The following is a 27,813-nucleotide window of genomic DNA, read 5'->3' as shown; positions in this document are numbered from 1 at the left end:
TTTCACAGCTATTTCAGGAAAGATAAACAACCCTCACGCATTATAAACACACTAAAGCGATAAAAAAACAAAACTAAAAATCAAACAATTGTCACCATCCCTGTGATTCTCGAAAGCAATTTTTCCGTTTTCCCCCTAGCTTTTTCGTCTGATTTGAATAAAAACGACCAAAATCCTTCAAAGTTAATAACACTGTTGAGGAGGCGATAGCGTCTTATATATCATGGAACGTCTCAGGATATTACCCGAGACAAAATAGAATATTATAAAGTTGAAATAAAATATGGCTCACCGCGTCGCTGGTTCCTCACTTAACACCCCGAGGACCGCTGCCAAATGTAATATTATTCATGCTTTCTCGCAAACGGTGCTCACCCTGAAGGCCTTCTAAACAACGGCGACAACTTCTTAAGATGTCAGAACATTGCCGCCGACCACCGCCGAGTTGTCGTAGGAATCCAGGATGGAACCCTTCGGGACGTGGATCTACACAGGAGCCAAATAGCTTTGCCAAACACAAACAAAAATATATTACAATTAGATAAGGATAAATATTTACGTGGGGGATTGAGGGACGACGGAATATGTGAAAGGGAAAGTTAGTGTTGAGGAAATGGAGGAGGCAATTTTTAGAGGGTTGGAACTTACTGAATGTTGTTTCGGAGAGTACAAACATCGCACTTTACCAAAGTTGCGGGTATTAATAGACTGCCTACTACTGAATTTTAAAATTCATGATCCTGTAATCATCAGCTTTAAACTTTAATAACTAAACTTGAAATTCCACTTTCCACAATTGAATATCTTAACAAGTTCACGATTCACTACAATAATGACGAAGATCCACCTCAGGAGCTTCGAGAAAATTATGGAACAGATGTTAGGATTAAGTGATTAATTTTGCAAAAGTTATCAATAAATTAAGTGTTCGGGGTATGAAGCTCGCAAAGAACTCCGTGTCCATTTCGATTATAAAATATTCACTTCTCCGATTGTGCCTAGAAGCCCTTCAAAAAAACGATCGCCGTAGCTTCGAATTAATCTTTTCGAGAGGATTTCACTGAATCTTTAGAAAAATGGCGCTGACAGTTTGATTCAACTAAGTACTTTTTGTGCTATTGAATGTTTTGTTTTAAGTTGTCAAGTTCAGTGAATGAAAAAAAATTCTTCTGGAGAAAACGTTCTTGATTACAGGATAAGATTTAAATACAAATAAATAGTACATCTAACGAGTCCACAGAAAGTTGGTTTAGCTATAATGGCACTTTATCGCGATTAGAAGAATTATTATGAAATACTTATTTACATTTGGACTGTAAGTAAAACTTTACGTAACTGTAAGTAAACTTTTACGGCTTGCTAGAAAAGTTCGGCATTTGCGGGAGAGACATAAAATCCTAGCAGTGCAATTGTAAAATGCTTTCTAATGTGTTTATGAAAGTGATTTCTATAAAACGAACACATTTTTGTTTCTAGAATATATAATACGTGTTACAGAAAAAATAAAAAACCATATGTTAAGTATATTTTTTCTACTGAATCATTAATGTTAAATAAATTTGAAATACTGACTGTTCCCAGTCACCTAATTTACGTAATACTCGTAAAAAATAAAATAACAATAAATAGGTTTTAGAAAATTTTTTATTAAAATTTATAGGTAGCCGAACACGCATAGTAATAATTGTAACAGTAATAATTGAATTTTAGTTAATAGTATTGTTATGTTCCAAAATTGCATATCGATATATGTACTACTGATTTCATCATAAATAATAAAAACGTTTTCAAATTAAATTCATGTTTTATCAATTTTCGGATAGATATTTTAATTAAATTTAGTTAAAAATATGCAAGCAAAGACGAATAACATTGATTATGTAAATAAAACTGATAAAAGCATCTGAAATAAAGTCTTGTGAAGCATTACAAAATTGTTTTTCATTTTGCGAAATCTAATCTGCAAGTCTAACACTTCTTCTACTGGCTGTCCTTAAACTCTCATTTTCTTTCTTTAATTACCCGTGTCCTTTTTTAAAGACAATTCACATCTTCGACCACCAAGAAAATTATCCTGCTTACCAACCACCACTTCCTTCGTAACTTCCGTGAAATTCAATCGTTTTGCAATTTTCCAGAGCATAATCGCAAAATGCAGACTTCACTCCTCGCGAACATTCTTCAGAATCCTTTAAACACCCATCTTTACCTACTATGCATACCTGATTAAGCAGAACACCGTGTGCAACCATGCAACGCAGCAGTAAATAAGACCCAGAAGCGTGATAGCTTTGGGCGCACTGCAGTTACCCCAAACTTCCGGTCCGGTGCTTTCGTTCAAGATTGGAATCACCAACTTACAATAAACTTTCTTATAGCTCATTCATTCCAGAGATACGCTGCACTGATTGCATATTTTATTACTAACACAGAAATACGACTTCACATATTCGCCTAGCTCCAATATCTTGAACGGAACACATTCCTTCGGTGGCGAGGATTTGCAATCAACGAGTCTATTTCAATGCAAGTGAAGTTGCAATGTGCGAGCGTCACTTTAAGAACATTGGAAATTTTATTGTCTTTAAGTTCTTGAGATTCTGACGCAGTTCCCCCGTCTCCTCCAAAATGTCTTTGACTGTTTAGCAGACCTTTATTATGTAACTTCTGTCCGGATGTCCTTCAAGCTGTCAAATCTCCCATCAAAAGGATCCTTTAGCAAGCGAAGAGTTGAGGTTTCATATCAGAAATGTTTGCATTGAGCTTAAGACTCCTTTAAAAAAAACGAAGAGCAAGGAAACGGCTATCTTCTATTAGAGCAAAGAACTTGAAGAGTTGCAGCTGAAATATTATTGATCTTTTCTATCAAATAAGCTAAATTAAATAATGCTTTTTTAAAAGAATAAATCATACCTAGTATTAAAGTTATTGGAACTTTTAAAAAGAGCACAAACTAAATGTTTTTTCTGGGGGTTTTATGTGCTAAAACAATGAAATTTGGAGCTAAATATCATCATTTAGGAAGAAGAATTGCAATTTCCACTACTTTCAAAACGTTTATTGACTAATTTTAAACGTTTTTTTTTTCAAATGAACCAAAAATTTCGCCCATTCTAAATTAAATTCGTTTTATTAGTTTTAGGCCCGGCTTACTTAACTTAAATACAGGTTAAAAATGTTAAAGTTAATGCCACCCAATGCCAATGCCAAGTAAATTATTTGAAATTAATTTGTAAATTGGCTCTAAATACAGGGTGTCCCAGAACTCATGCCTAGCCGAAAACCGGGGATATCGGGAAAAGGTGTGAATGTGTAAATTGCTGAAAAAAAAGTTCCAGCTCCAACAGAAACTGAGAAAAGACATGACAAAGTTGACCAATCACAAGGCCGCGTGGAGATGGTCTGGAGGATACACTGGCGTGTTGCTAAGAAACCAGTTTAAATTTTCTCCTTTAATTTTGTATGAACAATCTGGTCCACTATAAATTTCACTGACGTTAGAATGACAGGCTTCAATAAATCTAACTCATATTGAACTTAGTGTGCAGAAACGGCTCAGCGTACTTTAGAAATTGACTAGAGGGTTGAAGACTACTGGTTGACGAGCGTTGAATGACAAGAGACACACCTGGAGGACAACTGACACAGTGAAAATCGAAGTGGAGTGTGAAACGGCGTTTCTTTTGGTTTCCCTTGCTTGCTGGTTTCCTAGTTGGTGTTTGGTGTCAACAAATATCCTAAAACGGTTCAGGAGTACTCGGCGGCAGAATGCCTCGAAATGCGTCTTATTTTTGAAGAGTGCTATCGAAATTAGTATTAGCAGCAAGAACGTACCGAGGACGTTGTCCAGGTCGTGATTATTATCCGGACAACAAAACGATTCTTAGTGTTGTTTCTCGGGCTGGACACACTGATCAGTTATTAACAGATCGGCGCGAAGTTGGTGGAGCACCAAGACAGGCCAGAACTGATGAAAATAAAAAAGCCGTTTTGGAAGCGGTTGATGAACACTCCACGCAAATTATCTGAACTGTGGCACGCCAGTTAGAAATCGGAAAATCTTCTGTACAAAAAATTCTCGCGACAGATCACCGGCACCCGTACCATGTCAAAGTTTAGTTAGAAGAGCTCATTTGTGTGTCCAAAATAATGGTGGTTTGTTCAAGCATTTGATTTAACCATTACATCATGTGCCTTGTTCTGTTTCTTGTTGTAATAAAAGGGTTCTTTTTAGAACCGTCATTGTGTGGTTTTTATCTGTCAAATTGACATTAGATGTCAGTTATAAAAATGTAGTGGACCAAATCAATTTTCCTTTTTCGGATTTAATTATGAAACCTAGCAACGTTAATATTATTTGTGCTTGAGCGTCTGGGATTGGTCAGTTTCGTTAAGCAATTTCTCAATTTTAATGCACATCAGGACAAAACAAATTGCATTTTTGTCGTCCTGATTGCTGTCGGCATCCGCCCTTTTTCGGCTAGGCGTGAGTTCTGGGACACCCTGTATATTAATAATAGCTATTAATAAATAAATATAAACTTTAAAATTGCGTTAGTTTGTTATGTTAAAAGAGTTTTTAGACGGCTATAAAAATCTCATTTAGTCAAGACACGAGAGCCTCATCTATGAGTTCATTTGAGAAGTACAAATTGAATGTAACCGGGAACTGTAATGTGCTTTAACGGCAAACTCTTTACGTGAAAATAAACTTAACGTGACATGAGATTATATGAACACAAACTTTACTTGAAATTATACAATATCAGCTAATTTTCTTAGCTAGATTAAACATGCAACTATTAAGACGCTATTATTACATCACCTTTATGTCTGCGAGATTTCTTCTATAGTTCATGCGATCAATACAACAAAAGGACAACTAAATTTAAAATGCGGCAAATATGCTGCAATTGACAGAGACCACAACTCTTGGATGGAAATGGTGGATGCGCCGGGCAAATTGCACCAAGAACGAGTTGTTCGTTAAATCCTTGATTGCAAATCAAGTAAACCGGCCCCAAATTTAATCTTTAATCAAATCGAGCAGCCGTTGATTGGCTAAAACTAGATCAAAATAACACTATAAACTGCGTAAAATATTTATTCAACTCTGGCCAACACGATAAAAACTCTAATTTTCAACTCTTTATAAAATATAGGAAACTAATAATAAAGAGCAACATTTCTAAATAATTATAAACGTTATTATAATTTTAAACATCATTAATTCAAACAACACGAGCCTCAATTTACGCGCTTTCTTGGCTTTGACGATATTCGAAAACGCTTCCACGTTGTATGAAAGTCCTTGGTTTATTAAGAAGCGAATCTTCCTCTGCTTCCTCTTCGTCATCAGAACCGTAGCCCCCGCCGCCAGGTGTATGTAGTTGAAAAACGTCCTAAAAAAATGACATTTAAAATAATTAGTTAGATACACTTACACCAGGTTCAATTGGAACTGCAGTTTTTGGACCAAGATTGATGACCCTGCCGTCCGTTCTAATCAAAAGATTGAGACCTCGAGCACCCGGACCGCCACCTAATGGAAGAAGTACATAATTCGAAACAAAGTGACCGTAAAAATATTCTAACCATTCATTCCATATGGTTGTAAGACTCTTCTCTCTGTGAGAACTGACAACATCACCGGCGCTCTAAACATTATTTCCCTTAAGACTCCATCACCGCCCTTAAATTTTCCAGTGCCGCCGGTATGTTCACGTAACATAAACTTGCGCACATGCACTGGATATCTTCTTTCCAATATTTCAACATCAGTGATGCGAGTATTCGTCATATGGGTATGTACTCCGGAACATCCGTGCCAATTTGGACCCTGAAATAAATTGCATGACAAAAACAATTTGTAATTTTAATTTTCCACAGGAAATTTAAAAAAAAATTCATTCACGAAATTGCAATATGTTCGCTTCAAAACACAACCCAAATCAAAATTCTAATGTGATTTTATAAAGTTGATGTAATAAAAAATGACTCACCGCACCGCTGCCTCCTGCTACCGTTTCATAACACCCCCAAGAACCGCTGCCAAATGTAATATTATTCATACACCCTTGTGAAGCGGCACACACTCTAAAAGCCTTCAGAACAACGTCTACAACTCTTTGAGATGTCAGAACGTTGCCGCCGACTACAGCCGCGATGTCACTAGGATCTAAAATAGAACCCTTCGGGACATTGATTTGCACAGGGGCCAAACAACCCTGCAAAATACAAAAATTATTATTATTGATTATACATACATTTATCCATATTATTTTGTTCGTTTCTGTGCTTGAGTTATCAGCAGCAGAACAAAATCTAAACAAATAAAGATCTTTGTCTATTTATGAGTCCTCGCTGAGAAGATGCAAGCCAAAAATGTAAACACGTGTTAAGTTTCTGACACTTTTCTTTAAATATAAGTTCTCTTGTTTGCGAAAATTGTAAAATTACACATCAGTCGAGAACAAATATGGTCCCAGGAAATAAATTTGATTAAAAAAATCACATTTCTTAAATATGTTTAATGAGATTTACTTTTAACTTTTTAGCACTTTAAATGTTTGTACATTTAGAATTCCATGATTTACAAACTGAGTTTTAGAATTAGATGCACAAACATTTTAGGTTAACAATTTTAATAGCTTCTAGGCCTTTAGAGTAACCCAGGCCAGTTTTTGCTTTGGTTTCGTGCTTCGTTCAAAAATACTCAATCTTCAACATATTTTTGATTTTTTATAGAATCTGGTCAATGAATTGAAATTTAAAAATGTACCAGCTGTTTCCACAAGAATAGTTTACAAAAATTAACCAAACCTGTTCTTTTTCACTAATGAGATTTTCTTCGCAATTGTAACCCCGACAACTTAAAACAAAACATCAAATCCAAGAATACAAAATTTGTCAACTTTGTCGACACGTCACGTCCGTTTCTCTCCGTCTAAATCCATTGGAAGCTTGAACGTTTTTCAAGCAGGTTCCAGACAAACGATTAAAGAAGAGGGTAATTTGACAAGAAAACGAACTTGAGTTTTATTAGTTTTAAATTTTGGTTCACAGTTCTGGACCATAGGCTAATCGTGAGTGTACATAAAACTGAATTCTTACTTTAAAAAATTGTTAGCTGGTAAAATGAACATTGCCAACCACCGGATCAAAATCGACGTGATGAAACTAATTGAAAACAACTTCGACGTAGCTACTTTCGATAATTTCCGTAATCTAATGGTAAAATTCCACGGTCCTGAAGACACACCTTACAAGGGAGGAGTATGGAGAGTGCGAGTACTTCTCCCTGAAACCTACCCCTTCAAATCACCCAGTGTTGGATTCGATACTCAGATTTTTCATCCCAATGTTGATCAAACATCAGGAAGTATTTGTTTGGATGTTTTGAATCAAAAATGGACAGCTTTGTACGATTTAGTGATAATTTTTGAAACGTTTCTCCCTCAATTGTTGAAGCACCCGAATCCAGACGATCCTCTTAATTTTAACGCGGCTTTTGTGTTGACGAAAACTCCAGACAAATACGAGCACGTGGTCAAAAAACATGTGCGAGAATTTGCAATGCCGGAAAAAGTGAAAAAATGGAAAGAAGAAAGAAACAGGAAGGAAGAGCAGGAAGATAATGTTTCGGATTTATCGGATGTAGAGAATGGGTAGTTTTTCGTTGTAAATTTTTATACTAAACGGGTTTTTTAATAATGTCACAGAAAGTTAAGAAGTTGATAAAAATAAAGATTTTATAGTTGGAATAGTAAGACGAAACGAAATTGATTGTACGTAAAAATTAAAATTTGCATATAGAAACTTATCCGTAAAGCTGAAAAATGATGCTCAGGATGTCCAAAGCCATTATACATACCTGATTAAGCGGAACATCGTGTCCAACCATGCAGCGCAAACAGTAAATAAGAGCTGAGAGCGTAATGGCTTTAGGCGCATTGCAGTTACCCCAAACTTCTGGTCCGGTTCCCCTGTCGAAATAACAAACTTTCGATAAAACCTTCCAATAACTCATTTCCTAACTTCGAAAAATACGCTCTAATAACTGTATATTTTATTTCCGAAGTGTAAATGCTTTATCCAAACCACGACACAAACATTAAACTTCATTGCTTTATTTCAACCGAAACACGTCAAATCAATAAATTTTTAACTTACGAGAAATCACAAAACGCCGAGCCCTTCTCTTCGTCCAATGTCACTTTAAGAACAATGGGTGATCCATCATCCATAAATTCTTCAGCTTCCAGTACTGCTTTTCCAGTGCGCTCCCGTGTGCTCTTCGCGACTTGCTTCAACATGTCTCGAACTGCGACCTCCGCGTTCTTTTGAATGTGATCCATGTAAGCTTGTACTACATCAAGACCATACTGTTCTATTAGCTCTGCTACTAAAGCAATGCCCTTTTTATTTGCAGCAACTTGAGCTCGTAGATCAGAAATGTTATCGCTGAGATTGCGTCCTCCAGCTTTAGAGAACGCGGCTATAACCTCATCTTCAAGGAAACGCCCCTCTTCTACCAAAGTGAAGGATTTGAAGGCGGCTCCTTCTTCGCTCAACCTAGTGGAATGCGGGGGCATGGAACCTGGAGTTATGCCTCCGATATCGGCGTGGTGCCCACGACTTGCAACGAAGAATATTGGCTGTTGCTTACCACTAAAATTGTTTCATAAAGTCTGTTGAAAATAAAAAAAAAACAAACAAAAAACACACCTATGGAAAACTGGAGTAATTACAGTCAAGTCTGGGAGATGTGAGCCTCCAGCGGCCGGATGGTTGGAAAGAATTACTTCACCTTCTCGAAACTGTTCTTTGTTCTTCATTTGGTACTGTACCGCTTCCTGCATGGCCCCCAAGTGTACGGGAATGTGAGGAGCGTTCGAAACCAAGCCACCATCAGGTCCGAAAAGAGCACAAGAGAAATCGAGACGTTCTTTAATGTTGGTAGAGATGGAAGTACGCTGCAAAATTCTAAAAACAACATCACATTTAAACTTTTGTAAAATAGTACCTGCCCATCTGTTCCGCGATACTCATAAATCGATGACTGAAAATACTAAGTTGTATAGAATCCAGTTCAGTCCCAATTACTTTCGCCGCTCCACTACCAACAGTAATTTTAACGTCCCCAAAATCTGTAATTTCTCCAATACATTGAGGTTCAACCAAAACAGTGCTCAGATCATCCATTATAATCGCTGGGCCATTAATCACATGCCCCGCCTTCAAGTTCTTGAGAAGGTAAACATTAGTGTCTTGAAATCCGTTTTCAAAGAAAACTCGTGTCGATTGTTCAGCTTTGGGATCGTCCGTAGCTTTTTCAATTAGCACTTCTTCGATCAAATTGCTTTTACCCACTCCTCGTACTCGGATGTCATCCACAATAACATTTCTCTTGTGAATAACGAACCCAAACTCTGACTGGTACCGCTCAATAAAAGAAAGCAAGAAGTCACCATGCTGTGTCGCTTTTTTAGATTCTAAAGGACTGCACATCAAACCACAATCAGTACCGTCGTACCTCAGATGAAGGTACGGTTTTAATTCAATGTCGTCCTCCTTAAAACCTTGCTTCTTCAGCTCTGTTTTACATTGTTCTTCCAGAGCAGTCAGGCGTTCATCAAAGTACGCAAAATTCGCATTGTTGTACACTTTAGCGCACGGTTCTTGTGCTTCGTTCACCACATCTGCTAAAGCCATTCCATAAGCCGACAATATTCCGGCATATTTGTGCACAAAAACTGTCGACATTCCCAAAGATCTAGCGATAGCACAGGCGTGTTGACCTCCAGCACCTCCGAAGCAGGCCAAAGCATGTCGAGCCGTGTCATAACCTTTGGCTTGAGTCAAAGCTCTAATAGGGCGACACATACTCTCGTTAGCCACTCGGATAAAGCCCATCGCTACCTCTTCGACAGTCATGGGAACATCCTTCTTTAAGAAATCATTAATTTCTTCTGTAAGATTTTCGAATTGGTGCATAGTAGACTCTTTATCCAATGCAGAATCTTCGTTTGGACCAAAGATTTTAGGAAAAAATTCGGGGAGAAGGCGTCCAAGAGCCAAATTGGCGTCAGTTACTGTAAGAGGGCCTCCCTTTTTGTAACACACTGGACCGGGATGAGCCCCAGCGGACTCTGGACCAACCACGAACAAACCAGACCTGCAATATTAAACATGGAACGCAAATTAAAACTCACTTTTTGTTACCTGAAGAAAAGCATAGACCCGCCTCCAGCTGCCACGGTATTAACGTCCAGCTGAGGAGCTTGAATTGTGACTCCAGCAGTAGTACTCTCATACACGTGTTCAAAATTTCCAGCAAAGCGAGACACATCTGTGGATGTTCCACCCATGTCGAAACCAATCACCGGCAAATGTGTCGCTTTTTGCCACGTAGTTACAGCGTATCCCACTACGCCACCAGCAGGACCAGAAAGAATAGCTCGTGCTCCATTAAAGTTTTGCATAGGAGTCAAACCTCCATCGCTTTGCATAAACAAGACGCGAGTTCCTTTGAGGTTGTTTTTGAAACCTTGCGCAAAACCTTCAACGTAACGTTTTACATGAGGGGTCAGATAAGCGTCAGCTGAAGAAGTGAAGCCACGAGGAACTATCCGCACCATGGGGATGACTTGATGAGAGAGGGAAACGTGCCCGAAACCTACGAATTGAGGTTGGATTAAGGATATAATGATAAAATCCGAAAAGTACCTAGTTCATGAGCAATTCTTCCAATCTCTAGTTCGTGCTCGTGGAAAGTGTAACTGTGAGCCAAAGCCACAGAAATGCTGTTGATACCTTTTTGTTTCACAGCTTTCAGTTTCGAATAGACTTCGTCTTTATTGAGTTCGCGTGTGACGTAAAAACGATCACCTGAGGGACACTCAATGACCAACCAGTTCTTTAAAATCGAATCCCAAAGTTCACAACGACCTTTAAGAAGTGGTACCACCCGACAATCAATTTCAACAGTTTCAGTATACAAAACTTCAGGTCGGCGAATATTCTAAAACTTGAGTAGCAGAGATGAGCCTTTTGGCAATCTGACACTCACCAGTTCGAAGATTTTAGGTCTAGCCTGGTTACCTATGAGGAGAATATCTCTTAAACCTTTATTTGTGACAAATGCAATTTTTTCTCCTTTACGTTCCAAAAGAGCATTTGTGGCAACGGTAGTACCCATTCGGATCCATTCTATCAAAGAACTGTCCACATGACCTTCAGCGTCCAAAGCATTGCCAGTTTCCTAAAGAATCCAGAATTCAGAAAGAAAAACACACTCTTGATTTCAAAAAAAATTAATTAACAACAGCTTTAAGCAAAAACATTTTATAAAACCGGCAAAGCGTACAAAATTTGACAAAACTGAAGTCGATTGTACGTCTTCGCCGACTTCCAATCTAAATGATCCACCGTGCGCTTCTCGTGCATGTACCCTTGAAACCACATCGTGGAATGCACCATCGTCCAACATTCCTCCACTATATTACCCTGTGCAACAGCCGCTTCGTTAGCTTGTTTTAAGAACTTCATCGCGGCTGATCTTCTATCATTAAGTCTGCAATAGTATGCTTTCAGATGCTTATATCGAGGTCTGAATAAAGGCCACTTCTTTTGAACACATCTTAACTTGTTCAAAAGCTTAGTTTCCTGTTCTTGCTCGCCCAGAAGTAAACGTTTCTCTTCTTTAACACGGTAGCTTTCTAACAGCAGACACTCGGTGAATCGAAACGAAATCAGTAGACTTATAAAATCAACTTTGTCGTCGTTTCTTTTGCAAAATTTCTTCCACATTGGAGCATCTACTGGTGAATACCGTAGACAGTAACAATACATGTTAACAATAAAACGATTTTCGTAACTACCGGAGTGCAACGAGTTAGTTAACGATAAAGCGAAGGATTGAATATCTTCGAATGATTCAAGGAAGAAGTTGGTGTCGAGAATTAGCTCAAGACACAAGGCGTAATAACCAACAAAGGCCTGTGGATAGTACTTCTTTGCCATATCATTTAAGAGTCCAGTAACGTAAACGGCATCATCGATTCGATTCATGTAGATGAGAACTACTCCGAAGGTCGGAATAACATCACATAGTATGTAATAAGCTTGAATCTGTAGTTGTAAATGTACGGTTCGGAAACCAACTCCAATAGCTTCAGTCAAAGCTCCTCTTAAAGCCTTTACCAAAAATAAAACGTAAATGGCATAACTGACTTCGTAAACGTTTCGAGTGATGTTGTTCGTGTAATATTTCAGCAACTGTTTGTTGAAACAGCGTTCCAATTTTTCACAAGTATGAAGATCGCCGCAAAAACTGTATAATTTTACGGCGCTGCCGTAGACATCACACAAAACTTCCAAATTCGGGTTCGTACTTTTCAGCATTAAAATACTCATTAGCATCGTGTTCTTGGCAAAAGACCAATGGCCTTCCGTAACGTAGATATTGCTTAATAACGCAAGACTTAAGGCAAAGTCGGTTTTCAACAAGCTATTCGTCGGTCTTTTAATATTGTCCAGAACACTGGACATCTTGACCAACCACATCCTGGTAAACATAAGATGTGGCATTGTATATTTAAACGAAATCAGTGGTATATTGTACTGCCGCAAACTTAAAAAAACGTGGTTTTTGGCAGATGCAGTATCTCCTGATAATAAATAACTTGTTCCTAGAACGGAATGAATTTTCCCCAACATAATCATCTTGAAAGTTGAAGTAATGACATAATCTTTACTAGACTGTGCCATACACAACTCGCTGGCTTCTTGCAGAATTGGAATTGTTTCTTCAATATCGTTCATAAACGTCAAGATGCAACTGTACTGCAACATGAAAAAAATTTTCTTGCCCAAATGTTGTCCACAATGACTGTGATAAATCAAATCTCGATACACTTTCATCAAAATCTCCAAACAGAAACAAGTTGCTGGATCCCAAATCCGTTTTTTCGGAACATCTCCACGAGCATATATCACTTGAACCGAATCAGGAGAATATATTGGCGGATTGTGAACGTACTCACGTATCAGCTGCTTGTAATCTTCGATCTGATAGTACTCTTCATTGTACTTGTCTGAGTAATAAGTCTTTTGACTATTACAGTATTTAATCAAGTCTTTGAATCGACGAATGGCAATGATCGAAGCTGAATTATCTCGAATACACGTCGGACACGAATTGTTTTGATTCTCCAACAAATCCGTAATCTTCAAGTGAAGTTCCTTCTTCTGGTTTAATGGCAGAAGATCGTAAGCAAGCGATTTGATGTTACGACTTTTAAAGTGCAACACTTTACAGAATGCGTATTTGGGTATATCAACTTGCTTCGAGTCGTATTCATCATCGTCCATGTAGCACAAGCAAATGTTCTTCTTCTCTTGAAGACCACCGGAGTTAACATATCGCGAAGCGCAATCAAATACTTCTTCCTCAAAAAGTGTCTTAATAGCTGTTGCCAACATATTTTCGTTTGGATACTTCAAAAGCACTATCAATGTGGTCCTAGTAAAAATTTCGCCCAACACAGCCGCAGTTTTGATAATGAGTTGCTCGTAAGGAGAAAATGAATCAAAAAGATCCAACGTTACTGCAGTAGATGTCTCTTCACTATGTTCCACATACTTGCGTGAAAATCCTGCGACAAGTACCATTTTCTCCGTTTCGGCGTCTTTCAAAAAAGCGTACTTTGTTTCTTCGGTTAAAGCATATTTCACTTCCAATTCTCCATTATTAATCATTTTTAGTAAACATGCTTGAATCCATCCCGGGCGACCTTCACACGTCTTGTTTATCAAAACAATCAACTTCTTTGCGATCCCTTTGACATTAAGAAATTTACACATGAGGTGTGCAACTTCTCTTTGAGGAAGTGAAGGAACATTAATTATCTGGAAATTGTTGTTCATGGACAATTTCCACATTATGTTCCAACTGAAAGTCTCTTCAAAGCAACCGGCGCATATTAGCCTAAGCTTATTTTTTTGAACCGCTTCTTCTAAAACCTCGAAACTCTTTTTATCAATATAGTGGACGTTATCAATGAACACTAATGGTACGTCAGTGCCACACATCTTCATAAAAGTTTCTTCTATAGATACTTTGCTGTAACCACTCGATTTTTCTGAGGCCAGTGACATCTTAGATCTGGCCCGCGCCTGTTGAATTTCATTGAAATCCCATAGGAGTCGAGGAAGATCTTCTACAGATTCAGGCTGGTGTCTTGCGCGGATATCAAAAAGTTGTTGATAAATCATTGCGAGCGCGTTATACGATCTACGCAGAATGTCGTTTAGTACAAACGATACCACAAATTTAGATTTTGTAGAATAAAGGCGATACAGCTCTTGCAATAGTTTTGTTTTTCCGACCTTTGAATCGCCTTTAATACAGATGCTGGTTACTTGGGACGTGTTGGATTTACTTAACACTGAATGAGCCAATTTCATTTCGGCTATACGACCAATCATAGGTGAATCTTCCTCATCATCTGAAACCTCTTTGTCGAACTCTTCGTTGTATTCAAAAATATAACCGGCATCAGCAATGCCTTTCAATTTCCGCGCCGATTGTAGTTGAAAATACAGTGAAGATAGTTTGCAGCTCTTGTAAGTTTCGTGATCGCAGGTAACTTTTCCTTCGTAAGCGCACATTATTCGAGCAGCTTTGTTCACAGCTCCTCCGATCACTGTATACTCTCTTCGAAGAGGATGACCAACGACGCCACAGTAAACCCACCCGTTTGTTACACCTACGGAGATGGATTTAACACTTTGGAGTTTCTTGATGGCTTGAGATATGAGAAAAGCTGCTTTTAAGGCATTTTGACTTTCAACTTCGTGTTCAATACCGCGCAAACCGAATAGAACAAGAATCATGCAGTCTTTATCAAAAAGAGATACTTTGTTTACAACACCTCGAACTTTCGAAACTATCTTGCAAATAACCTGGTAAGCTTTGTTTACCATTGCGACTAGTTTATGATCTTGAAAGGTGGTGGGAATTATGTTGATAAACTGAATGGTGACTTGTCGCATTTCTGTTAGATACTCGATAGGTTGCTTCTCCTCTACTTGACTTTGAACAGGTCGTACGATGAAGGGGTTTAAGTCGTGTGGAATCCAACATGTAGGTGCAGACTCAACACTAGGCCTTGGAGGAAGACTTGCGATAAAGCTTTCGGTGATTTTGCTATCAGTAGTAGCATCATCAATTCGTCTTTTCTCATGAAGTTGGCTTCTGTGCTCCAAGTGCTTCCCGCACAACATGTGTCCAATTTGCACTTTGCTGGCGTAAAAATCTTTCAACGCGCTTTGATTCGGAGAGTAAACGCAATCCCAAATCTAAAATTTTAGTTTCAAGTACGGTCAAAAGAAGACTTGAGCTTTTACCTTAACATTTCCATCAGGGGCAAAAGTGACTTCATAATTGTCTTCAGAAAGATGTCCCCAAGCGCTTGGTGCTACTACAACATCACCAGAAACACTGGCACGTTCCGCACTCTTTACGTCATTGATAGCTTGTCCAGTGATAATATAATGACGATACGATTCATTCCCAATGACTGCAAAAGTCAAATTTCCACAAGCTATTGCAAGTTTGACTTTCAATAACACGTTGACTTCAGTTTCGAAGCAGCCCAAAGTGCTCTGAATAAACAAAGCACAGACTATGACTTGATGGATAACTTCAAAAAGACGCAACTCAGGAGGTGCCTTCCATAAAGCCAAAAACGCGTCTCCTGAAAATTTCAGAATGTCTCCTCCATAAAACGCAATTATTTCCACCAAAGCTCCAATGTACGCGTTCAGAGTCGCTGTAAGTCTGTATATTCCTCCTTTTCCAGTTTTATTGTATTTTTCACATAAAAGAGTGAACCCAGAAACATCCGCAAAAAGCAGTACGCCCACGTAGTTGTGTGCTTCTGTCAATTCATTCAAAGACATGTTCAAAATTTCGTCTGGCATAAACGTCGCCAACATTTCCGTCTGTCGCTTTATTTGGGTAAGTTCGATTTTCCGTTTGATTTCGGTTTCGCGTAGAAGATTTAGCCCGTAGGTGTTCCATCTTACACGCATTTTTACACTTTCGATAAAACGTGAAGTATACGAATGACAATTGATATTTTTGTTTCTTTAAGACGATTTGATTACTTACCTCTTGTAAAATTCGACGAATTCCTTCAGTTGGAGCATCTTTGTAGTGTTGAGGATCTTCGGATAGTAGTTTGAGAACGCGAATTTTCCCTCCGGGACATTTTGCAAATACGTCGGTGAAAGTACCGCCTCGATCGATGGCAAATTTAAACTTTTCAGTGCTTTCAGTCATATTAATCTGTAATTGATGAATTGCAATTGAGTAATATAATAAACTGAATGAGTGCTTTATTCAATTTCACTTAATTTTATTACTGTTTGAACCGAGGTTAGTGAAGGAAATAAATGCATGAAATTCGTTACATATACAACATGTGGCAAAATGATCTAAGAAAGCTGGTATAAAATACTAAAATTTATTATTAGATATACAGCGTTATCTTATTTTCCACTTATGATGTAACACCTTCTTTTTACATGTGTTTAAATTAGATTACCATGGAATAAAAATAAGAGTAAGTATAATAATGGCTATGCTTGATTTACACTCGGTTTGCCAAATCTTAAAATTTTTAAATAGAAAGATTAAAGCGTACCTATTTATTTAAATTTCCGTTTCTATGTGGATAGCAATGCGTAATTACACCTAAGTTATTGTTTGTTTAAGTAATAAACACTTCTAAAATATCCAAAAAAGTATCTCATCTTTTCTTTAGTTTATTGCAGACGGTGTCACAGTCATTGTCATTACCATTTAATATTTCAGATAAAAGATTATTTGCATAGATGATTGTTCTACGTGGGAAACACGGATCGGTTTTCAAACGTCGAATCTGTTAGTTTTTGTAAATCTAAAGGAAAATGTTTGTCTTAATCATTATAAATTAAAGTTAGTTTTATTCTAACAAAATTGTTTAAAAGTAATGATGATTTCTAACTGAAAAACTTATTTCCTTCTTTCTTATTTGCAAAATGTAGAATTCAAAGCAAGAATTTTAATAACCTCGCATCAGCAACTTGTAATGGTTACATTTTAGACGAAATTTGTACTCAAAAGTAAAAAAAGTCATTGCTAAAGTGGAATGTCTTCCTGATTCCCAATCTGAAGTCCATTTTGCTCCATCAGGTCCAAATCAAGAGATATTCTTGTAAAATGACTTTTTAGATTCTACTGAACCAAAAATTTAATTTTTTCACTTTTTCTCAAATTTATGGAATTTCTTGACAGTATTTAGGAAAGTCAATTTAATAAGTTTTCCAGCGACCTATAAAACTCATCGGTTAGTGCTTTCCGTGGTATTTATCAAAAACTCATATGCAATTTTACATATACAGGTGTCCCAGAACTCGCGCCCCAGATAAAAAGGGCTTATGGAGGCAACAATTCTAAATCAAAATTTCGAAACTATAATTTTTTAACTCAAAAAATAACCGAGATAAGACAAAAAAAATGTAGCCAATCGTGAAGCTGAACAGAATTTGAAAATTGGTAACTATGGACACATACTATCATCCATTGGTCAGATGAATATTAGACTCTCGTTGCCTAGGAAATTGGGATGGCCTTTTACTCCACTTCTCGAATAAGCTTTCGGGATTGGTTATTAACTTTTTATTAGTTCTTGAATACTATTAAACTTAGTCAATTTTTGTTTTGAAATTTACCATCTGTATTGCTGTCGGCACCCTCCCTTGCTCTATGAGGCGCGAGTTCTGGGACATCCTGTATTTCAAGAACTATTACTTCAATTTTTCATTGTAATGCATCGTTGAAATGACTGAAATGTATTGCATTCTCTTATTGTTTAGAAGTTATAAAGCAAAAAATTAAAAACTTTGCAATTTTTTAGCGATTTCATTAAAACATCATTGCCTGTGGAGAACTTTCTCTATTTTATATTTTTATGGGGTTTTACTATAAGAGGTTCACCACCACCTACCCTTTTCATGGGGGCTGGTGTTTAGACCATTTTTTAGAATAGTATAGTATAGACAGTCTTCTAGCAACAGTGAGACGAATAAGACCACTCTTATACAGTAGAGTAAATCATGTACAAACCATAAGAAATAAATACACCAACAAACAAAGAAGTGCATTTTTATCCTCTGGGAAATCACCCAGGGCCGACCCATTATGGCCCAGAAGTACCAAAAAAAGCGCAACAACAACAACAAATCGCGGTGATCACTAAACAATACAAAATCATAATTTCTAAGCACATATTAAATTTCAAAGTGACTTTAATGCTAACGTAGCCCAAATTAATACATTTTAGTAAACTTCTTCATGATGAAGAGTTCTTAGTTTGCGTACACACAAAAAACGGAAACAGGAATAAAAAAATCGACCAACATTTTTTTAACAATTGCTGCATAATTTATTTATCTATGATCTTTCATCCTGACCAGTCAAGTCATTTAAAAAAGCAAAATTTATTGAAAAACTACAATTTTGTGAGCATTCAAATTAAAATTTTTACAAAACCTATTTTTTTCTAAACATCACCTCATATTCTTGGTCATGTAACTTCTAAGGACAAGAGATAATAACGTGTTAAACAACGCGTTAAAAAGCAACCCTTATTTTGACGTATTACACTAAAAAATCAAAGTACCAATTTGGAAGTTGTATGCAAAAGAATACGAAAAAAAAATAAAAAACGTTTCATATTTTTAAATTTTCTCAAATATCTTAGCAAAAACTGACTTTCCCGGCGACTTCCTCAGTTCGTTGGAAAGCTTATTCAATTACCTTTTCAATGACCTATAATGTGTAATGGTTCATGATTTTGTAAGTTGTTAGCCAAAACGAAAAAAAAAAACAAAAATGAATGCGGTCTACTCAAAAAGCACTTATTTCACAAATATCTCTAAGTCCAGACCTGAACAAGCAAAATAGACTGCGATTCGAAATCAGCAAGCAATTCTACTTTAAAATTCTTTCCCAAACACAAAATGTATTTAGATCTATGATGTGTATGTTACAAACTGCTTCCAAAGTCATTGTTGCTCAAGATTCTTTTGAAGTGATCTAATCCAATTTCAGCAATTATTTTTAATTAGACCCGAAAATGATGAAAACAATGTCATCTTAAATGTTTTAAATGGATCAATCTGCCGCAAGTCTGTAGTTTCCTATGCGAATAAATAAAAATTGTTGTCAAAAAATCTTAATTATTGTAAATGTAGTCTAAACTGCATGTCCTAATCATAAACGTTCAAAATCATTTTTGACTATAATAGATATACCTATTACCTTGATCAGTTTTATAATAAATTGAGTATTTTTGAAATTGAATTGCCATGAAAAACAGACTCAGTGACCTCCAAACAAACAACATAATATTGTATGTACCATCATAGATCACTTTAAAATTATTATTATTCGCGTTGAAAGGAAAAGGAAAATATTCAGTAATTTAAATTTTAAAATAGAACTTATATTGTAGGATTGTTATTTATTTATATTCTAGGGCGTTCGGTTTTTATTATCACAAATGTTAAAAAAAATATATGAACAATGAAAAAATACTTATAAAAGTTTTCTATTAATAATAAGTACCTATTATCTCGTAATAGATTACTACTTACTGAGTGTTTAAAATGTTTAACTAACACTGATATGATTTGTTTTTACATTATAATAGCACACTTCTATAATTTATCACGTGGTCACGCATCTCAATTTAAGTCAGCTCAATAATTACTTACTTAAGTCTAGAAAAACAGACACCATCTATGTACCTATTCTGTGATCTATGTAGATGATCTACTAAGCAACTTACAGGTTTCTGTTTCTATTCAAAGTCCAAATTTATGCACATTCCAATAATAGTTGTTATAGATCATACAATTTCACTAACAAAAAATAGCTAACTACTTACTTCACATCTGAACAAGTTTCAACCTGCACTATATTACACTTTCTTACCTTTAACTAGCTCAACAATCTTGTAAAGGACACTGCCATAAATCAGGAGCACAAAGTTGGTACTTTGCGTAAAATAAGTAAATAAGAATAAAGTCAACAACTGATAACGTAGGAGGTACTTCTACGGTGATATTCCCTAATTAAAAGACAAAATTTTTCTGTCGAATCTGTTTTAAGCAGAAACCTTTTCTAAGGTTATGTTAGCGGAATAATCCATAATATCCCACTATACTTTACTAAAAACAAGTTATTTATCGCAAACGTGTCACACGATATAGAAAGATTTAAATAAACAACACATGATTTGTATATTTTTTATTAAAATCACATCAATTTCCCCTAATACCTATACCTAACATATTTTACAAATTATTACTTTTATTGATTGGCCTTTATAAAGTTAATAAGTCCATTGGTCGAAGAATCATGGGACGATACAGGTTTATTGTCTTGAAGCTCGGGTTCGATCGCCTTGGCCAGCTGTTTCCCCAATTCCACACCCCACTGGTCAAAGGAATTGATGTTCCAAATCACCCCTTGAGTAAAGATCTTGTGTTCATACAGAGCTAAAATAAAATGATTAGAATTTTTTTACAAGAAACGTAAACTCCCACCGATCAAAACCCCCAAAGTAAACGGAGTGATCTTCTTCACTACAATACTATTAGTGGGCCTATTTCCCTGAAAAACTTTGTGGGGCAGAATTTTCTCCAATGCCTCCCCTTGTAAACCCTGTTTTTGTAGTTCCTCTCTAGCTTGGTCCGCCGTTTTCCCTGACATGAGCGCCTCTGTCTGTGCCAAGAAGTTGGCAAGTAATATTTTGTGATGAATTCCATTATTGATAGGATTGAGAGTTTGGACAGGGGCGATAAAATCACACGGAATAATACGAGTTCCTTGATGGATTAATTGGTAAAAAGCATGTTGGCCGTTAGTTCCGGGTTCGCCCCACACTATTGGACCCGTAGAGTAGTTGGCGGTGTTTCCGCTTCTTGTTACATATTTCCCATTGCTTTCCATGTCGCCTTGTTGAAAATATGCAGCAAAACGGTGAAGGTACTGATCGTACGGGAGGAGAGCTTGGGTTTCTGCCCCATGGAAATTGTTGTACCAAATACCCAAAAGAGCCAAGATCACGGGGGCCTGCAATAGATATGTTGTTACAGTATTTTGTGGCACAATTATTGTTACAATAGTACCACCAGTGCTACCATATAAATAAACCACTTAATCGCAGCTGCCTTAAATGACAGTTTTCCTGCTACCGTCAAGATAAAAAATGACCGCTCCTACTAAAAACACCGAGAAAATCGGTTACAGTACGGAACACTACTGCAATCTCGATCCTTTGGTGCTAAAACACGAACTACCAAGTGTTGCGCCTTTCGCACCCTTCCACAAGAGGTTTTTCTACGCAGTCAAGAAATGGATGATTGCCAGTCATTGGAATTCAAAGGTTCACATTTACTTTCGAAGCAACTATGCACTTTTCAGTGAGCGGCAAAGACATCTCCGCAATAAGAAGTACAGATCTATCATACACCCTGTAAGTCGCTTCGCAATGTTAAGGACAATGGTGATTACATTTCTTTGGACCATTTCTTTCGTTGTCGACCCGTTTTTTGATGCTTTCTATTCAAGTTACGTCAACAAAGTTGATACTTTCGTGTTAGATTTATTACGATTGATTCTCAATTTAATTTTTCTCAATGATGTAGTTATGCAGTTTTGTTTAGGGTTTACCGTAAACCATACCAAGGAAATAGTTTTGGACCGATGGCGAATAGTGACGCACTATTTGGGAACTTACTTCTTCTATGACTTCATTCCCGCTCTTTACTACACCATTTTGTTTACAGTCAAATTGAATATTGCAAACCACCTTTTTAATACACCAAAGGATTTTATCAACTGGATGTCGATCCCTCAAATCTACGCTTTTCGCTTCGTTCGTCTCATAACTGTATCCGATTTTCTGTTCGAGGTTCTGACATTTTGCCGCATCCGAGAATCCATAGTCAAATGCATCACCATAGTTCTAGTAGTTGCTCTTGTCATCCACTGGTGGACTTGTTTTCTTTATATTATTCCAGTAACTTGTTACTATCTCGATTACCCATTTTCCCACTCATGGATTCTCCCTTCATCTCTCGGCTCGGGTCGCAGTGTTGGTAACATTTACATTGAATGTCTTCTCTGTACCGTCTGTCATTTCTTTGGTGCTGGCAAAGGCAACATTCAAACCTTCAATCCTATTGAACAACTAATATTATCATTGATCCTCCTCTCGGGCATTACTTGTAACATTTATGTAATCGCTGTTATTCTTCAACTCTTCGGAACCATCAACGTCTCGGAGACCAAATATGAAGAACTGATCTACCAACTAAACGAGTATATAGCCACGAAGAAGCTGTCCCCTCCTTTAAAGAAGCGCCTCCTGATGTACTACGAATATAAGTTCCAAAAACACTTCTTCTTGGAGAATATGGTACTAAATTCATTGTCTGAACATCTGCGCTTTGAAGTGCTCTTATACAGCTGCAGAAACCTAATCAACAAAGTGAAGCTGTTTCAAGGAGCTCCCAAGGAGATAGTGGGGGCTTTAGTGGCAATGTTCAAACATGAGATATTTCTCCCGAATGACCACATCATAAAACCAGATGCCATCAACGACAATGTTTACTTCATTTCCTTTGGTACGGTGGCGGTGTATTTAGAAAGCGGTCAAGAAATATATCATTTGGAGGATGGTCATCACTTTGGAGAGATCCAAGTGGTATTCCAAGACACAAACAGAGACTACCGTGATTTAGTCGTAGCTATAGAAATCACGGAGGTATTTTATCTGAATAAGAGAGACTTTTGGAATGTGGTAACTGCTTATCCAGAAATCACAGATTCATTAGAGAAGGGCGCTTTGGCAAAACTAGTGCTGTACAAATCGAAGATATCATCACCGTCAGATATGGAGTTGTATACATCAGACATATTACTGGAACTACGAAAAGGGCACATTTTGTACAAAGGTCACAAAAGAAAGTAGCATGTAACATTTTTTCTAATAAAAGTTAATTTCGTACTTACATTACTTTCTAACGGAGCAGTTCTAAAATGCTTGTCCATAAAATGAGCTCCATCCAACAACTGCAAGAAGTTCTCAAAACCAATAGCGAGCGAAATACTGAGACCTATTGCTGACCAAAGTGAGTATCTTCCACCCACCCAATCCCAAAATCCAAACATGTTAGCGGGATCAATACCAAATTCAGTGACTTTAGGGGCGTTTGTACTCAACGCAACAAAGTGTTTGGCAACGGCAGCCGGCTAAAAACAGCTCTGAATTAGAGGAAATTATAAACGATCAAGTTACATCTTTAGCGTGAGCTATGAACCATTGTTTGGCCGATGTCGCATTAGTTATGGTTTCTTGAGTGGTAAACGTTTTTGAAGCGATGATAAAGAGGACACTCTCAGGATCCACTTTATTCAAAACTTCAGCCAAATGAGTGCCGTCAATGTTGGAAACGAAGTGCATTCGCAGACCACGGCCGTAGGCTTTGAGAGCTTCTGTGACCATCAGAGGACCCAAATCGGAGCCTCCTATGCCGATGTTGACCACGTCGGTTATGGGTTTGCCGGTGTACCTAAGCAGGACCAATAAACTAAGTAATTTCCACTCTTATTAGATGAGAAGCGCTTAAGAATAGAGTTATAAAGCGTTAATGAGCGTTTTTGCACGATAGAACAATTTTGCTTAGTTACCGCACCTGCTGTTGGAACAGTAAGTTGAGTTTACTGGTTATCAAGATAAACAAAACGGTAAGTACAAAATTTTAAAATAATCTTAAAAAAAAGATTTATATACATCCTCATACCGAAAATTTGATTAATGAAATTTTGAGTTTTCAGGAATTGTCAATTATTTGTAACATTTTTAGTTTCATAAAAATAATCGAAATTTATCTATCGTGCAAAAAATATTATAAGCATCACGAACGTTAATCGTCGCTTCGCTTTTCCTCTAAACAATTGTCTTCGATCGATAAAGTGTCCTTACCGTTCTTAATACTTAATATACTATTATGCGTAATATACGGACGAAGTTTTCAATTTTTTTTAAACAAATACGCTTCTAAAATAATGTCGATATCGAATGATTTACCCTTTCCACTGTCCACTGAGGACCGAGTTGGTGAACTGCTTCATGTGCTCAAGAACAGCGTTAACATCCGGAGTAACATCCTTCCCATCGACCAAAATCGGTCGATTTTCGCGATTACGCAAAGCAATATGTAAAACAGCTCTGTCTTCCGTGAAATTAATCTTTTGTCCTGTAAACATAGCGTCTCTTGCAGCCTCCACCTTGCGAGCCTTGGCGAGGTCAAAAAGTAGTTTGAGACCATCAGCGTTGATTCGATTTTTCGAGTAGTCAAGAAGTATATCTCCATCATTAGGAGTGTTGATCTTCAGGCTGAAAACATGAACAATACAATTTTATGCCCATTACGTAATTTCCAATAAAGTATAATTAATGCGGATAGAAACAACACTGCAAAGCTTCATTACTGTAATTACAACAGCACGATTCAAGCATAGGTGCGCCTCAGGCTGAGGAAAACACGGAATTATAATACAAGGTGATTTGGAGGTCAGCAAATTTTCTCAATTTTCCTGCGATTTTTCAATGGAAACGTATGGGCGCTCACCTGAATTGGTTGAAGCGGTTGGGATCCTGGGCAAAGAGGTCCTTTATTACCAATTTGGAGCCATTGTTATTGTAGAAATTTTGAAGTTGTTGCCAAGTCGGCTCAGAAGTAAGGGGCCCGAGATCCATGCTGTCACCTGTCAAAGTCACACCGTCTCCCGAGTTCAACACTGTCGTGTTTTTGTTGTCGTCGGAGTCTCTGCGACATGCGCAACGAGCTGCTTGACATGCGTAAATGAAGAATTTTAAACCCCCGGAACGGGAGGTGCGAAAAAACCTCATCTGAAGTACACGCGAAGTAAGTGCATGACTTGCGATTAGACACTTACCACTGGAAATTTCAAATTTTTATACCAAAAATGACATCTCGGAAAATGCCACTCAAATGAGTTGACACTTGTCAAAATGATCAAAGCCCACTAAGCGGTGATGGGAGTTGTAAAGAAAATTAATTTAAGAAAAAGAGTTTAATGGTATTCCTTAATTAACAAAGCTAGACTGTATTTATCTGGTTCAATTTTTCATCTTGATATTTGTAATGCAAGTCCATGCAGTCGTTATTATCAATATGCACCCATCCTGTTGATTTCATGTGATAAACTCTCACAATTCCTCCAGAATAGGCATCCCTATGTGTGGCGTGATAGATGGAGCGGCGCCCCAAATCATACGCTTCTTCATCAGTTAAGTCCCACTTGTAGCCTGAATCCAAGACACCAAAAGCGTAAATGGAGCCAGATCCCACACTGAAAACTTTCCCAGGGGTGCGTGTTCCCTCAGAATCCACATAATACAACTGGGGGCCCTACAAAAAGCCTTTAAAATAGAGTGAATACACTTCAAATCATTACTCTTTTATCCCATCCAGCCAACATCATACCCATTGATAGCCCCATTCCCTTGTAATTATACACCATGTTGGCCATCAGTTTGGAAGCTGCAGCTACTGAAATTCGCTCTCTGTTGCGTAGTTCGTACATGCGGCATTGCTTTGCCAGGACACGGTCCCAGTACACGCAATCAGCAGCACCTCCAGCAAGAGTACCTGAAAACACTCTTCAGAACAATTCTTACATTTATTAATCCTACCCAAAAGAAAATCATTAATTTCCACGATTTTCTTCATAGTCTGGGAGCCGATAAACTGGCCGCCGGTAGCACGAGAGTCAACTGCAAGAACTACGCCCCCTTTATACATAAAGCCGAGAGTTGTAGTACCATGATCAAACTTAATTTTGATGTCGTTTCCAGACTCGTCTTTGGAGAATCTGGCCAAGTTTTGTGCAGGCTGCAAAGACGTGTAATTTATTATTTAAATATAAACTCGTGGGACTTACGTCAGGGTAAGGGGGCACACCAAGAGTGGTATTAAAGGCGAAATTGTTGCTCAACTCAACGATATCATCCTGGGTCGAATCTGCATTTTTAAATTTGTCAAAATCTGATAATCCACACAACTCTGCTAAAGCCATTTTATGGGAACTTTTCTAAAATATCTCAATTCAAATGACGATGCGAAAACAACTGAACATAACCTCAATTATTTGTCAGATTCGCGTGAAGCTAGCTCCCTAACTTGAAGAGTTATCCCTACTACGAAGATTATCATACACCGGGCTCTTCTTCAATATGCAACCACCAATACAATTTTATTTATCATTCAAGTTACAGTCAAATTTCAATTCTTTTCACATCTGAGGTGTGTTCATAAAGTGAGACGTCTGTTGGAGCGTGTGACGTCAGACACTCTGAGGGGTCAATTTCAAGTCGTTTGCGACGTCGCTATTTAGCTTGAAATTGACCCTTAAGATTCGCCAGAATGTTATTGCGTTTATGACGGTTTCCGTGGTTATTAAATGTTCGACAAATAGGTACATCACCTACATACAAAACGCAATTTTCGCGAAAATTTATGACAAAACTATAGCAAACTTCTGATACTGACGTCTCGCTTATTTTTTCGAGTAAACTTAAGTTAATATACATCAGTGTACGCAGAATTTTCCGCAGATTCCAAATCTGGAATTTAAATTCAGATCCAACAACAAATAACTGAGTTATGGCCAATCAAAGTTTCGATAAGTTAATTTTCATTTTTTCTCATTTTTTCTAATTTTTAAAGTTAAATATCTCGGAAACTATTTGAGATACTGAGATGCGGTTGGCGTCATTCTTTTTCTCGGCTCATTTTACGTCATAAAATGTTATCAAAAGCCCAAAATTCGATAGTCGATTTTTCGCGAAAAAAAAATCCCACTCGAACGATGAAAATTTTTCATTTTTTTTATTTTTGGCCATAACTCGTAAACTATTTGTTAGATCGACCTCAAATTTAACCAGTAGATAAATTTCGAGCTCCTCTTTCGACTGATGTATAATTTAAAGCTATTAAACGTCGTTTTTATTTTGAAAACATTGATTTAAAATCACCCTAAAATGACGTCTTCAAAACAGTTTTTGGCCAATACCTCGTTTATGTATTAAACAAACTCAACAAATCTAAGCTCATTTTACGCAGAATGTCACGCTGAATCCAAAAACATGAGAATTTTCAATTTTCGTCAACAAATAACTGAGTTATGGCTGTTTAAATTTTTGGGTTGTCGCCAGAGGACCAAATTTTTAAAGGTTTGAAACAATTCGTGCTCGATATCTCGGAAACTATTTCAGATATTGAAATGCAGTTTACGCCATCGTTTTTCTCGTGATTTTCTACATAAGAAATAGTTTTTTAATTTTTCTACAGTCGAAATTTGCAAATTTTCGCAAAAATTCATGACTAAAAACTATGCCAAACTTCTGATATCGATATCTCGCTTATTTTTTAAAAGTAAACTTAAGTTAATATACTTCAGTGTACGCAGAATTTTCCGCAGATTTTAAATCTGGAATTTAAATTCAGATCCGACAACAAATAACTGAGTTATGGCCAATCAAAGTTTCGACAAGTTAATTTTCATTTTTTCTGATTTTTTCTAATTTGTCCGATCGATCTCAAATTTGGCCAGTAGATATATTTCGAGCTTTTTTTTCGATTTACGAATTTGACCAAAATCAT

General features: G+C 37.2%; 5 protein-coding genes and 1 pseudogene across 6 annotated transcripts; 2 read left to right on the top strand and 4 right to left on the bottom strand.

Moving 5' to 3' along the window:
• Positions 1 to 5,088: 5,088 nt before the first annotated feature.
• Positions 5,089 to 20,277, bottom strand: LOC148181019 (5-oxoprolinase). 2 transcript variants are annotated; one of them, XM_088049982.1, is made up of 13 exons: positions 20,048 to 20,277; positions 16,178 to 16,354; positions 11,072 to 11,263; positions 10,729 to 11,023; positions 10,225 to 10,678; positions 9,026 to 10,177; positions 8,728 to 8,985; positions 8,173 to 8,670; positions 7,874 to 7,985; positions 6,003 to 6,227; positions 5,596 to 5,839; positions 5,445 to 5,542; positions 5,089 to 5,402 (listed from the first exon to the last, which is right to left on the bottom strand). In XM_088049982.1, exons 2-13 carry the CDS (start codon positions 16,346 to 16,348, stop codon positions 5,253 to 5,255), a joined length of 3,849 nt encoding a protein of 1,282 aa, XP_087906108.1. In that variant the 5' UTR covers positions 16,349 to 16,354; positions 20,048 to 20,277; the 3' UTR covers positions 5,089 to 5,252. The 2 variants fall into 2 exon arrangements, with proteins under 2 accessions (XP_087906108.1, XP_087906109.1); XM_088049983.1 differs by lacking the exon at positions 20,048 to 20,277 and adding an exon at positions 19,708 to 19,917.
• LOC148181021 (ubiquitin-conjugating enzyme E2 H pseudogene) lies at positions 7,138 to 7,671 on the top strand (annotated as a pseudogene).
• On the bottom strand, positions 11,347 to 16,098 carry LOC148181020 (adenylate cyclase type 10-like). Its single transcript, XM_088049251.1, has 2 exons — positions 15,412 to 16,098; positions 11,347 to 15,363 (listed from the first exon to the last, which is right to left on the bottom strand). Exons 1-2 carry the CDS (start codon positions 16,096 to 16,098, stop codon positions 11,347 to 11,349), a joined length of 4,704 nt encoding a protein of 1,567 aa, XP_087905377.1.
• A 70-nt stretch (positions 20,278 to 20,347) lies between the features above and the next one.
• Pgi (glucose-6-phosphate isomerase) lies at positions 20,348 to 25,052 on the bottom strand. The gene is made up of 6 exons (XM_088049984.1): positions 24,757 to 25,052; positions 24,213 to 24,521; positions 23,421 to 23,694; positions 23,135 to 23,374; positions 20,662 to 21,190; positions 20,348 to 20,613 (listed from the first exon to the last, which is right to left on the bottom strand). Exons 1-6 carry the CDS (start codon positions 25,035 to 25,037, stop codon positions 20,426 to 20,428), a joined length of 1,821 nt encoding a protein of 606 aa, XP_087906110.1. The 5' UTR covers positions 25,038 to 25,052; the 3' UTR covers positions 20,348 to 20,425.
• Positions 21,327 to 23,093, top strand: LOC148181018 (potassium/sodium hyperpolarization-activated cyclic nucleotide-gated channel 4-like). The gene has a single exon (XM_088049202.1). It carries the CDS (start codon positions 21,327 to 21,329, stop codon positions 23,091 to 23,093), a length of 1,767 nt encoding a protein of 588 aa, XP_087905328.1.
• A 155-nt stretch (positions 25,053 to 25,207) lies between the features above and the next one.
• On the bottom strand, positions 25,208 to 26,345 carry Prosbeta5 (Proteasome beta5 subunit). Its single transcript, XM_088049986.1, has 4 exons — positions 26,093 to 26,345; positions 25,845 to 26,043; positions 25,607 to 25,800; positions 25,208 to 25,560 (listed from the first exon to the last, which is right to left on the bottom strand). The coding sequence occupies exons 1-4, from the start codon at positions 26,225 to 26,227 to the stop codon at positions 25,249 to 25,251; spliced, it is 840 nt and encodes a 279-aa protein (XP_087906112.1). The 5' UTR covers positions 26,228 to 26,345; the 3' UTR covers positions 25,208 to 25,248.
• Between the last annotated feature and the right edge of the window lie 1,468 nt (positions 26,346 to 27,813).

The sequence above is a fragment of the Gnatocerus cornutus genome, chromosome 1 (genome assembly GCF_029298725.1).
Source record: "Gnatocerus cornutus isolate USDA-ARS CGAHR chromosome 1, icGnaCorn1.1, whole genome shotgun sequence".
NCBI classification, from domain to species: Eukaryota; Metazoa; Arthropoda; class Insecta; order Coleoptera; family Tenebrionidae; genus Gnatocerus; species Gnatocerus cornutus.
The sequence above is the reverse complement of the archived record's forward strand: the minus strand, read 5'-3'. Positions and strand labels throughout refer to the sequence as shown.